This window comes from Grus americana, chromosome 16, assembly GCF_028858705.1.
Source record: "Grus americana isolate bGruAme1 chromosome 16, bGruAme1.mat, whole genome shotgun sequence".
Lineage (NCBI taxonomy): Eukaryota > Metazoa > Chordata > Aves > Gruiformes > Gruidae > Grus > Grus americana.
Genome location: NC_072867.1, coordinates 15,319,519 through 15,332,405, shown reverse-complemented (window position 1 = coordinate 15,332,405; position 12,887 = coordinate 15,319,519). Strand labels below are relative to the sequence as shown.

The window sequence follows — 12,887 nt, the reverse complement described above, 5'->3', positions numbered from 1 at the left end:
CCGCCCCCCCCAAAACCTCAGCCTGGCTTTTATGCGCTCCTTCAGAGGGCAGGGTGGTGATGGGCAGGGTGGCGATGGAGGGGGTGCCCCCGGGCTGGCTGCCTCCCCCCAGCCCCGCCGAGCCCGGAGCGCCCCGCAGCCGTGGCTGGGCTCCAGCCGCCCTCTCCCGGGCAGCCGCCGCAGTGCACGCCGCCTCCAGCCCTTCCCAGCCCGGCTTCGCCTGCCCCGACGGCGGCGGGGTGGCGGGCGCGGGAGGCCGATGGCAGCGCGGCACCCGCCCGGTAGCCGACCCCCGGGCTGCCAGGCTGGAGACCTGCGTGGAACGGTGAAACTCGCGTGGGCCAGGAGCGGGGCAGGGGTGCCCGCACCCCAAAAACGCACCATGGAGAGTTATACCAGCCCCACACTGGGGATTCTGTGGTGGTCACAACTCGTTCGCCTTGAACTCCAGGGCAGAACTTCTGCATCCATTTGGGATCCCTGGGGACCATGCGCTGCTGGTCACGACAGAGACCCGCACCCCTTCTCCTCCATGTGCCGGCTGGGGACATGCACAGCACCGGGCATCAAGCAGCCCCTCGGTAACCCCCAACGCCCCCAGATTTCCAGGAGCAGCCCCCACTGAGCTGGTGCTGGCAGTGATTCAGAGCTCACCTCCCTGAGCTGTTGAGCACCCGCCGCTGCGTAACCGTGCCACTAAGTCACCAGTCATGGGAGCAGCAGGAAGCAAAGGCCAAGGGCAGCCCACGTCCTGAGCAGTGCTCAGCAGCCCCTCACCTCCTTTCAGACCCTTTTCCTCTCCCTTTTCTCTGCTGTCAGGCAAGCTCAGCATAGGAATTTATTTTCTCATCTTTCCCAGCAAGACCTGGCAAGGGAAACTGAGGCACGGGCACTGGGGTCCTCGCCGGGGGGGGGGGGCACTGGGAGAAACAGCAAGGAAAATACCTTCGGGCCGCTCAGAAGGGGAAGTGCTGGAGCCTGTGCAGCAACATGTGACCATCCCAAGGGAGATCCAACGGGAAGCAAAAACCCCTGGGGGAATTTTGCTGGTGTTTTTTGAGGAATTGGGGTAATTCTCCAAAGCAGCTTCTGATGGTCTCCCCAGGAAGCAGCCGCAGTGGAGGAACAATCCCTGCTAAAGGAGCCGATGGGGCTGCAAGGAGCAGCCGGAGTTTTGGAGGCCCAGCAAAGGAAGGCAGAGCCAGGAGCACGGCCACCTTTTTTCAATTACCCCAGCTGGTCTAATAAAGACACTGCTTCTCCCCACGGTCCTTCCCTCTCCTAATCTGGCTGTGTGAAAGGGCACCTCTCAGCAAGGCAGGGAGATAAGCAGCGCAGAGAAACCCGAGACTTCCCACCAGCGGCCTTGAACAGAGCCACTCCGCTCAGGAGGGAAGATAAAGCCCGGATGGTTTTAGTGCTGGTTTAAATCCCTTTTTAGAGTCTGAAAGAGAAAGTCTGCAGGTGATGGGAAAACCCTTGGTGAAATGAAAAGCACTGCCATGAGCAGAAGATTGCAAAGTCCCAAGCAGCCATGTAGGGCGGTGGGGGCATCTACAGGAGGGAGCGGTGAAGACCACAACCTGTGGGCAGTGGCGGTTGTGGCAGAGGTCACCGATGGCAGGATTTCTTATTTGGGGGCCTGCAAAATGAGAGCCAACGCCTCGTTTGCTAAAATATACACAGTGCCATGCAGCCAAGCAGGGGAACGAAGAAACTGGAGGAAAGGGACAGCGATAAGGAGAGCAAATCCTTGACGCTGGTATTTACTGGGACACGATGAGGACAGCAGGGCTGCTGAGGTAGTCCTCGGGCTGGTGACACTTTCAGCGTGGAGGGCCAACCAGGAGCAGAAGTCAGCCTGGAAGCTTCTCCCAGCCAAAGGTTTATGGTTGCCCTGGGACGTGGATACCGGCAGTGCGAAATCCAGTCCCAGCCCCTGTGCTCAGCACCGCTGGGCCCGCTCACCCCTGGCCTGGATGGGGCAAGTGCTGGCCACTCAGCCAAGAGCGCATCAGTGGCTCGAGTGCCATGCGTCTTCCGCGGTCAGGAAGCAGTGAGGTGGCCACGCTTTCTGCCCAGACGGTTGCACAATGCCCGTCAGCTCCAGCGCCTGGCTAATGGCTCGTCACCCCCTGCTTTCTAGCTCCTTGTACCAGTCGTCACCTTCCCCCGGATGCCCATCCAGGCCACTCGGCTCCTGCCTCAGCTCCTTCTTTCCCTCTGCACTAAGGCAGAGACGTCCCTCTCCAGCCGCTTTGGCCCAGCCTCTCCCAAGGATGTGGCCGAAAGCTCGGGAGAGCAGCCAGGACTTGCAGCCTGGTCCCTTGCAGCATCTCCCACCCATGCAGGACCAACCTCTGCCATGCCACCTTCATCTCCAGCCCTCCCTGCTGGGCTTGTATCGTCCACGCCATCCACCGACCTCTGCCCGTTCCCTGCCAGACGCTCTTGGGCACCCGCCCTCTGCCCCAAAAACCTGACTCAAAAATTCAATGTCGCGCAACCACTTTCAGCGCTACGCTCCCAGGTTTCCCACCCACGCGTGCATCCACATGTACGTCCACACGTACATCCCTGTGTACATCCCTATGGACATCCATGGACGTGCATATCCCTTCGCACCCCTCGGATCCGTGCTCCCCGGTGCTGCGTGGAGCTCAGCCCCGGCCCCCAGAGGTTTGACCTGCCCAGGGCTTGGGCCGAGCCAGGACTCCCAGCACGGGGCCGAGCTCCGGAGCAGTTTCTCAGCCGGGCAAAGACACCCCCCCCCGCCCCCGCTCCGCCCGCCGGGCCGCCCCGAGCCGCGGTGAGGGGCGGTGGCGGCGGAGGAGGAGCCGGGCGGGAGCAGCGCTCCGCCTGCCGGGGCCGTGCCGAGCCGAGCCGGGGCGGCGGGGAGCCGAGGACAAAGGTGGCCATGCGGGACCCGGAGCGGGGCCGGGAGCGGGGCCGGGAGCGGGGGTCGGGACCCGGAGCGGGGGGGGGGGGGGGGGGGCCGGGGCAGGATCGGAGCGGAGTGGGGCTGAGCGGGCGAGAGCCGACCCGGAGCGGGGCTGCCCGGTGCCCGGGGAGGGCGACTCGCCCTCCCCCCAGAACGTCCGCAAGAATTTGGGGACCCCAAATTGGTCCCCGAGTTGCCTGGGGGGAAAGGGGTCCCCGCTGCCGCCCCGACGCTGGGCACCCCCAGAGCCCCCGACTCATCTTGAACCCTGCGATGTGGCTTAATAGGAAAATAATAATCCTGGCGCACGACCGCCTTGTGCTCCGCAGGCTGGGGTGACGTGCAAAACCCGCAGGCGTTTCGGTGCCGGAGACAGCAGCCGGAGCGGCGACAGCGGGGTGCTGGCCCCCACGGCCCCCTTACACCAGCCGACCCCGCGCTCCCACGGCTGCCACGGCCGCCCGCACGTCGCTGATGCTGGTGGCTGCCGGAGACCGGAGCTAGAGGCAGAGTCCAGGTAGGCACAAAGCCTGGCACGGTGAGGACACCAGTGGTTAGGGGACAAGGGGAGAGGTGGCTTTGCCCGGGTGACACGGTCCGTGGCCACAGCTCTCCAGAGCAGTGGCCGAATCTGCGGCGTGGGCCGTAAACCCTCCTTGCGTGTCGCGGGGAGGAGCACCGTGACGCAGGGCAAACACGGCGCCGGTGGTAAGGTCACCTGCGCCGGGTGATGTGGGGCACCGGGACGAGCCCTGTTCGGGGCTCCTCAGTGGGAAAATGTTCATGTGGGGGGAAACCCCCTCCCCGGGGAGCGTTGACCCAGCCGGCACCTGCCAGACGCAGCGCTTTGGCTGGGAATGGGTTATGGCAGCTGCGATCACGGGGCTGTTTATTCACTGGCTCCATTTCCTGGATGCCAGGGCCAATGCCACTGGGAAGAAAAAGCTGACGGGCTTATTACCGTGCAATTAAGGCTCATCCATCCTCCACGTGCCAGCGGGCAGCTGAGTACCCTCTGTCCCTGCAGGGCGCGGAGCCATGAAGCTGAACGAGCGGAGCCTGGCCTTTTATGCCACCTGCGACTCCCCAGCCGACAACGCCGGCTTCCTTTACAAGCGCGGTGAGCGGCATACGGCATACCATCGTCGCTGGTTCGTGCTGAAGGGCAACATGCTCTTCTACTTCGAGGAACGGGAGAGCCGGGAGCCAGTGGGCGTCATCGTGCTGGAGGGTTGCACCGTGGAGCTCTGCGATTCGGCCGAGGAATTCGCCTTCGCCATCCGCTTCGGCGGTGCCAAGTCTCGCACCTACATGCTGGCGGCCGAGAGCCAGGCTGCCATGGAGTCGTGGGTGAAGTCGCTCTCGCGGGCCAGCTTCGACTACATGCGCCTGGTGGTGCGGGAGCTGGAGAAGCAGCTGGAGGAGATGCGCTGGGGGCCGGCCGGTGGATGCGGGGGCTGCCGGGGGTCACCCAGCTCCTGGAAGCTGAAGCCCTCAGGGCTGGAGCGGTCCCCAGAGCGGCTACCGGCTCTGCCCGCCGTCCTGCCAAAGGAGAATGGCTGCGCGGTGTGGAATAACGTGCCGGGAGCGGACCAGCCGGCCGACACCTCCGGCTGCGGTGGGCACGATAGCGAGGGGAACCCGCGGCCGCCGCCGCTGCCACCGCGCAGACGGGCGTCAAGCAGTGAGGCAGGCAGCGCTGGTGTGGCTGCGGCAGAGAGCCCGTCTACCTTCAACCGGCTCCACGAGCAGTACGGCCGGGAGGTGGCCCGGCTGCGGCAGGACTGGCTGGAGAGGCAGCGTGGCCCCCGGCCCTGAGAAGCAGCCGAGCCCTGGGGACCCGCCAGGACTCGTGGCAGGGAGGAGGGGCTCATCCTTGGTGCCACCTCGGTCCCCTCCTCACCTGGGATGTGCAGGCCTGTCCGTGGCGGTGATGGACACCTGCTGACGGTGCCACCGAGGGCCCAGCACCAAGGGACGCCAGTGCTGCTCCGTGATGGTGCAACGCCAGCCCGGCACCGATGGCAGCTGGGCTTAGCGTGCCACCAGCCAGGCATGAGACCTCCAGGCTCTCAGTGCTGCCAAGCTCTCGGGCATCTCCTGCCAGGCAGCGGGTGCTCCCCGCAGGGGTGCACCCCTTCAGCTGCGCCTTGGCATGGGTGCAGGGTGGTCCGCCCGGCGCAAGCAAGCTATGAACCACTTGTTGGCTGATGCCTCCCGGGAATCGACCGCTGCACTGGGTGTGATGCTCTTGCAGCGGGGTCGTGCACCGACAATGCTTTTCTGGAGGAGGATTTTGATGGGCTCTCACCCGCCTGAGCCCCTGTGGGGGTGTTTCACAGCCAGGGAGCCGGCTACTGCCTTCCCCTCCCTGCCCGCCACAAACGACTGGCTGAGGTCGGCTGAGCTCCGCCATATCCCTCTGCTCCAGCAGGATGTGGTTTGAAAATGAAAATATCAGTGAGCGCAGCCCTTCCTTAATGGCAGCAGCACCGCACTCCCCGGCTGTCCAGGAAGCTGGTGACACTCGGTCACGGGCGTTTCGCGTGGGGCGAGTGCTGCTTGCAGCCCACCCGGTGAACCCACGGTGGGGAGGGAAGCAGACCTGAGTGGAACATGACAGCTGTGGGCACCATCCTGCCGGGTGGATGTTTCAGGGCAGGGCATCACCCCTGGGCCAGCTCGCTAAGGGGAAGCATCGCTTGCGGTGGCGAATGGGAACGTGTGTGTCAGCAGCGGAGGGTGGCGAATGATTCATGTGCCAAACCAGAGCAAAGCTGGTGTTCCGTGCCGGTGTTTCTCTTATTTCCCCAACGGTTTGTATCGACACTAAAGCTGTTGGCACGGAGGTGGGGTGACCCACCCTGGGTCTGGGGGGAGCAGTCAGGGTGCCTCAGGTTTGGGCTGGGTGGCTCTGGCTCCCTTTGCCCCCTTGGGACAGACACAAGATTTTGCTACAATAAAAGTTGTTTCAGAAATTCCCTCCTGGCCCCGTTTCTCCTTTGTGCCTTTCAGCCCCTGCAGGGGAGGGCCCAGGTGGGAATCAAGCCTCCACTTTAATCCCTCTCCTGTCCCCACCGTGTCCGTGGGACCAGGCAGGGACTGCGTTGCCCAAGTGGGACATGGACCACCCCAGGGTCTCGCAGTGCCCTGGAGCCCAATGTGCCTGCAGGGATGGGGTGGGATGGGGTGGGGTGGTGGCACCTTGGGGACACGCAGCGCCAGGGTGGTCCCACGGCAGGGACAGCATGGTTCAGCTTGGACAGCCAGGCACAGGTGACTGACAAGGGGGTTTGGGCATTGGAAAAGAGCTGGGAGACTGATTGGGAGCACAACGCTCCCCCGGTTTCACCGGTGGAAACGGCACTGGGTGCCCCAGCATGACTTGCCAGTGCGTGACAGGCCTGATGGGGTGTTTCAACCATCCCTCCAAACCTCAGGTTACAAGCAGCACTGCATGATGCCATCCTCCTTGGGGTGTCCCTAGTTGGGTGGCCCTGCGCCCTCGGTGGGACATCCCCAGCTCTCTGCCAAGAGGTCTTAGCCAGGGACAAAATCTCGGTCCCCTTGCAGGGGCCGGTGTCAGAGCTAAGCAGGGCCCAGGGATGCTGCCCTTGAACATGACCCCATGTCCCTTCCTGTGACATCCCACCTGCTTGAACCTCTCCAACTTCTTGCTAACACGGGGTCTTGCAGCAGGTTGGGAGGGGGATGCCTCTTGGGGAAACTGAGGCACGAAGCCAGACAGGGTCACTGACTCGCCGAGAGCACTGCAGAGCGTGGAGCCCTGCTCCTGGCCGGGCACGGCACCCCGCTACGTGTTTCGGCGTTTGGAGAAGTGCCGCCGAGGGCAGCCGGGGCACAGCTACCCCCGCAGCATCCAGACGGTTAACGTGGCCCCATCAGTCGGCTGCAGAGGAAGATTCTGGTTTCCATGGCAGCGGGCCCAGCTTCTCCAGACATTCAGATATTCATTAAAAATAAATCCTTCCCAACATGTTAGCCGACAAACAAGCTTAAACAGATACGCAACATATGGATTTATTAATTCATCAAACGCAAACACCCCCGCCTCATGTCGGAAGCCGCAAACCCGCCCGGCGATGGCCGGCTCTGAAGAAGAGCCGTGCCGGGGTGCAGCACCATCGGGCAACGCCGAGCCGAACCTCACACCGGAGGATGCCGAGTTACCCCGGGGGCAGGAGCACACCCCCACCGGGGATGAGCGCAGGACTTTCACGCGGCAGGATCGCACCCTGCGCTAGACTAACCCCATTTGACACCCTCTTTTTTCCCCCCGATCACCGGGAGATGTCTCCGGCAGTGAGAGCTCTTGCCACAAACCCAGCGCAAGGCTGTGACTTCCAAGGGAGCCAACATCCACCCAGGCACTGGGCGAAGGCGAGAGGAGCTCCCATCCCGGCCGGCTCCGGACAAAACACACCCCAAGGCCAGAGTCGTATCCAACTTCTGTATTTAGTGGCTCTTTACAGAACTTGTTCCTTCCAAAACTGTTAAACAAAGTTCATCGATCCCATAGAAACTTTTGAAGTACAGTACATGAGCCTAACAAAAACGTGACCGGTATGTCCCGCTAGCTTTAATACAACAGGATTGCCATGTTCAAGACTATCCTAAGTGCTTCCTCGAATCCCGTTCCACTAAAGCTCCCGCTAGCACACGACGGAGAAGAGCAGTCAATGGTCGCGCCTCAACCTTCTGCAGCACGGTGGCAGGGAAAAGAGCAGCCGTGGGCAAGCTGGGGCTCGCTGGGGCAAGGAGAGCCGTGCCTTCGCAGAGCCGCTTTTAGCATGGCTCATCGACTACCACCCAAATATAAAAATACCTTCTATTCTGAATAAAAATGTATACAGTGGAAAATGAGTCAATGCATAGCCTCGGAGCCTGACGGGGAGCCCTCCCGACGGCAGCGGCCTCGGTGGGTGATGGCTGGTGCCGTGTGGGCAGGGGACAGGGCAGAGCAGCCCAGCACGGGCCACCCCGCGTCGTTTAAAGGCATTTTGTTAGCAGAGGCCGGCTGGTGGCGGTGGGTCGGGGGGGTGGCGGGGAGCACGCCGGGATGGTGCCACGGCCGAGCTCCTGCGCCTTTGCACGGCGTCAGCCCCGGCAAGCCAAAGCCTGATGGTGCTTTGCCCAGTTCAGGTTTGAGTTTGCCCAGTTCAGGCAGGAGCCTGGCGCGACACCCCGGGGCTCATCCCAGCTCCACCGGCAGCCACCGCCTGGAGACGTGGCTGAGGCGAGGGGACGCTCCTCCTGCCCGGGGTGCTCTCCCTAAAAAAAAAAGTGCTTCAGCCGCAGGAGCTGGCTGTGATGCCGGGAGCAGCCCCGAGCAGGGCTCGCGATTTGTGGGTGCTCACCCCCAAGCACTGCTGCCCCAGGGGCAAAGCTCGGAGGCTCCATCTCTTTTTCCTTCCCAAACGGATGATGGCAGAGCACGGGGAACCGGGATCCCGTGGACGCCCATCCCCAAGCAAACCAGAGCCGTCCCCGAGCATCACACCCGGCTACCTCTTCCCGCTCGCTCCCGCAGCGGCAGCCGCAGGTTGCTTCCTTTGCCTTTGCATTCCTTTCTCTCTCCCTTCGGGAGCTGGCAGGAGCCACGCCGCGCCGTATCGGGGCTGCCACCGGTTGCCGGCTGGAGGAAGCGCGAGGGACGGCGTTTGGACCATGCTACATCTTGTTCCAGAAGGCTATTGCAGACATTTCTACAACATATACAACCGCACGGGACATTCTGTGTTACAAAGGTTTCAAAAAACATAAACCACCAGAACTAAATACATACTCGATGGCATCAAGGTTTTCACTTTAGAGTCTTCAGGGACTATGACGCAGTCTCTGGCTGGGGCAGAAGCGATGCAGTGTCTTACAGACAGAGGTGGAAACCGCTCGGCAAAAGTTTATTAAATTTGGTCAGTCTCATAGTGCTTCTTGATGGCTTTCTCAATAAGTCTTTTCTGTGGGGGGGTTTTTTTTGTTTGTTTGTTTGTTTTAATCTCATCCAGTGGCAAACTACAAGACTTCAGTGTACATTTAATGACACGACTGCTACATCATCTTGATTTTATAGCTATCTTTAATATCAAAGCAGCTTAAGCTGTTAATAAATTCCAAAGTATCCTTTTATTAAAATATCTAAAAGAGGTCTATAAATATTTTTTTTTTCTTTTCTTTTCTAAAATTGTTCCCAGTTTTTCACATTTTAAAACAAAGCCAGGGGCGGGGGGGCGGCTTCGTAGAGGGGCCCCCCCTTTCCACAGGCGCTCCCCTCCGTCGCGCCGGCCGCCTGTCGCCTCTCGGTGCGTGCTGCATTTAACAAAATATATATATATATATGTGGGTGCGTATATATATATTTAGGGCGGCGGGGGGTGCTCAGAACTCCCACTCGAGGGCCTCCTCGCGGTTGGCAGCCCGCTCCAGGCGGTGGATGATGTTGTTGAGGTTGGCCATCTTCTCGTGGCGCCGCTGGACGCTGGTGCTGAGCCGGGGGCCGGGAGCCGGCGGCAGCGCCGGTGAGACCGGCCCAGCGGAGGACGGCCCCGGTGAGGCCGAGCCGGCGAGGCCGGGCGAGGAGGCTGCCGAGGGCGACGTCGGGGAGACCTCCAAGCTGCAACGGGACGACCCCGTGGAGGACTGGGAGCTGTCGGGGTGCGGCGGCGGCGGCGGCGGGGGTCCCCCGGCGGTGGCACCGGCGCGGCCCCCCCGCCGCGGGAGGCTGCCGGCGCTGGGGGCGGCGGCGTGGGGGGCTGCCCCCCGCTCCTCCTGGGGAGGTCCGGTCCCCTCGGCCGCCCCGGCCGGGCTGCGCGAGTCCCGCCGGCGGCCCCAGCCGCCCGCCTCCCCTTGCTCCTCCTTCACCTTCACAGGCACTGCGGCGCAGGGATGCTCGCCCTTCCCCAACACGGGTTTACGGTCCTCGGCATCCGAATCAGGGCTGTGGGGGGCCCGGCGCCCGGGGACGGCCACCCCGCCGCTCTGCTCCGGGTCCGTGTCGTTGTCCTGCGTGCCTTCCACCAGCATCTCCCGGCGCATCCGCGACCTGCCGGGACACAACCGCGGAGGGTCGGCGACCACCACCCATCGCCCCGTGTGGTGGGCACCGGGTGTCTGGAAAAAGCATCTCCAGCCAGAACAATGCAATGACATCGCTCGAGATGTAAAATCCCACCTCGTCGGCTTTTAAAACATTCTTTTGGGGGAAGGTGACTACCGCTTGAACGTGAGGAACGGATTTTGCAACGCTTGAGGCTGTTTCCAACCAAACTGACCCAGTTTTCTAAGTGTTTTCCACTACATTTATTTTGGTTTGGTTTGGTTTTTAACACGTAACACTGTTTTCAAAGGTTTATTTTAGGGCAGTGGTGTTTACTGAGAGCAGGAGGGGCTTTCCTGGAACCACGCGAGGGGAAAGGTCGCGAGTTTAGTCAATGTTTCACCAAAAAGCCTGATTCTCCAAGTTCTCCCCCGCGCTCCCCAGGTGACGGAGTGTGAGAAACCTCAGGTGGCTCCCCTAAATATTGCCCATCTACTTTGGGCGCAGGGGAGGGGGCACAGCCCATCACCTAGGCCGCTGACACAGGGCGTGGGTCTGGGGAGGATTCAGGAGCCACGTGTCCACCTGCAATACTGGCCAAGGATGAAGCCCGTGCTGCTCCCCAGGGCCAGGATGCTGTGGGGACGGGACGGATCCTGTGCTCCAGGAGCTTCCATAAGGCTTTCCCTCACCCATCGTGGAGCTCCTGCCCGGTGGCATGTGGTGTGAGCACGGTAACCTCTTTAGATGATCAACGTGACTTGGTCAAGGTGGTTGACACCTCTTGACCACCCACCAGCCAGGGCACACACAGCGTTTCAGCTGCAATCCTGCACCTGGGGACCTCCAGCGACCACACGTGGGTCTGCACCTCCCCGTCTAGGCAAGAGGGACTGGGAGGGCTGGAAAAGGAACAGGGACATCACCTTGGTGGCACAGCACCATCAGACGTCCGAAGCCCAGGAGCACCCATACCTGTAGTTGTGGAACCAGTTGATGACGGTGTTGGTCTTGAGGTTGAGCTGGAAGGAGAGCAGCTCGATGGTCTGCTGGGAGGGGTAGGGCTCCAGCTGGTAGGCTTTCTTCAGGGCTTCCTTCTCCTCCGGGGCCAGCACCACCCGTGGCTTCTTGATCTGGAGGAGGCTGAGGTCCTGGGACTGCAGGCTGGGGCTGGCGCACTCGGAGCGGGCGCTGGGGGACTCGCTGTCTGAGCCGGCGCTCATCAGCCCATACCGACGTTTCAGGTACGCTGCAGGAGAGGAGACCCAGCTGCGTGCCGCTCACCCCCCAGCCCGGGGAGCCCCCCGTTCGGCCAGCACCCCGGACCCGTGAGGGGGCTGCATCACCCCAACCCTCACCTTTCTTCTCCAGCTTCTTCATGTCACGCAGCTTCTCCACGTTGTGGGGGTCGTTGAGCCAGAGCTGCATGCGGACGAAGGGCTCCCTCCCCTTCAGGCTCAGCTTGTGCCACGGCTTGGGCCTGGAGAGGAGATCGGACACCGAGCCCTGCGTCAGGCCCAGGATGCTCTCCCCAAACAGCCGCTGGCCTGGCGGAGGAGAAGCAGAGGTGGTTAGAGTGGGGCAGAGCAGCGGGGTGGGCGCTACAGTCCCCCCACAGAGCGGGTGCACCCCGTTTCCCGGCCAGCATCCTCCCCTGGGATCCCCCCGAGCACCCGCAGTGAGCGGGGTGGATCTGCGGCTATGGGAATTGGGGCGATGCCTCCATGCAGCCTCACCAGCAGCTCCCGAAAACCCGGGCGGGGAGAGGATCCGCACCTAAATTGTTGTCCGTCAAGACCTCCTTGACCTTCTTGGTGATGGAGTAGGTGTCCAGCTCGGGGGACATGGCGACGATCTCCTGGATGCCCACAGGTCCCTGGCTGTTGGGGTACGTCTTCCCACCCAGTGCAGGCGTCGACCGGCTCTCAGGCTGCTGGTTTTCTTTGCTGCTCTCCAAGGCCAGGGTGAGGGGCTCCTGGCAGCCCTTCTCGTGCTCGGCGGGGCTGGGGGGCGGCGAGGGGGACGGCTGGGGCTCCGCCGGGCTGGCTGCGTGACACCGGGGGACAGGGGTCAGCGGGGATGGCGGGGGGGGAGAGCGGCGCGGACCTGGTGGGAGTGGGAAGGTTATTTTGGGGGTGCCCGTGGCTCTGCCCTCCGGAGAGGGGGGATGCCAGCCGAGTTTTTCCGGCAGTTACGGCAAAGTGGGAGGAGGCGGTGGAATAGTCAGAGAGAAACCACCGCTAGTATAAAAAACCCCAGTTACTTCTTCATGCCAGGCACACAGCCAAGGATTTTTATTGTGGTTCTCCTTTTTTTTACCTAGATGACTTTCGACCCCCCTTTCTGGCAAAATAACATTTGAGGATCTGTAGAACAGCCTTCAATTGTCTACGTGACTAATTAAGGGCGTTCAAATGAGTTGGACGCATCAGAAGAGAGGGCGATGAAAGGGGCTTCCCAGGGTGCGGGTGGGGGTGCTGGGGGCAGCTCTCCCCAGCGCTGGGACGGGAGTAGGATGCGTGGGGCAGATGCAGAAGTGCCGGGGACACCGGTGGCACGTGGGGACCACGGGGACGACGGCGGCGGCACTTACCCTGGGAGGGGGTCGGCTGCTGGCTGATGCCTTGGCCCAGCTGGTCGGTCAGCCAGAGCTGCATGCGGATGAAGGGCTCCCGACCCTTCTGCGTCAGCTTGCTCCACGGCTTGGGCCGCGACAGCATGTCACTCACGCTGCCCTGGGACAGCCCCAGCACCTAGGCACCACGCAGGCGTCACCCGCCGGGGCCGGGGCGCGCTCACCCCGACGCCGGGCTCCCGCCTGCCCTCTGTCCCCACGTCGAGGGAGGGGAAGCAGGCTGCCGCCCCACGGCTGCTGCGCTCACGGCCCCACGG

The 12,887-nt window shown here is 62.4% G+C and overlaps 2 protein-coding genes across 9 annotated transcripts in view; one reads left to right on the top strand and one right to left on the bottom strand.

Moving 5' to 3' along the window:
- The first annotated feature begins 2,831 nt into the window (after positions 1-2,831).
- On the top strand, positions 2,832-5,921 carry PHETA1 (PH domain containing endocytic trafficking adaptor 1). Its single transcript, XM_054844957.1, has 3 exons — positions 2,832-2,911; positions 3,271-3,458; positions 3,969-5,921. Exon 3 carries the CDS (start codon positions 3,980-3,982, stop codon positions 4,757-4,759), a length of 780 nt encoding a protein of 259 aa, XP_054700932.1. The 5' UTR covers positions 2,832-2,911; positions 3,271-3,458; positions 3,969-3,979; the 3' UTR covers positions 4,760-5,921.
- A 1,079-nt stretch (positions 5,922-7,000) lies between these two features.
- The window catches only part of CUX2 (cut like homeobox 2), a 67,995-nt gene continuing 62,108 nt past the window's right edge, over positions 7,001-12,887 (bottom strand). For 7 of the 8 annotated variants that reach the window (XM_054844453.1, XM_054844456.1, XM_054844455.1 and 4 more), the window contains 5 exons: positions 12,589-12,748; positions 11,772-12,041; positions 11,354-11,542; positions 10,971-11,244; positions 7,001-10,001 (listed from right to left, as the gene is read on the bottom strand). In XM_054844453.1, the coding sequence (XP_054700428.1) occupies positions 9,338-10,001; positions 10,971-11,244; positions 11,354-11,542; positions 11,772-12,041; positions 12,589-12,748 (1,557 nt within the window). In that variant the 3' untranslated portion in view covers positions 7,001-9,337. The remainder of the gene's footprint in view (positions 10,002-10,970; positions 11,245-11,353; positions 11,543-11,771; positions 12,042-12,588; positions 12,749-12,887) is intronic. The other variant, XM_054844460.1, reaches the window with a different exon arrangement.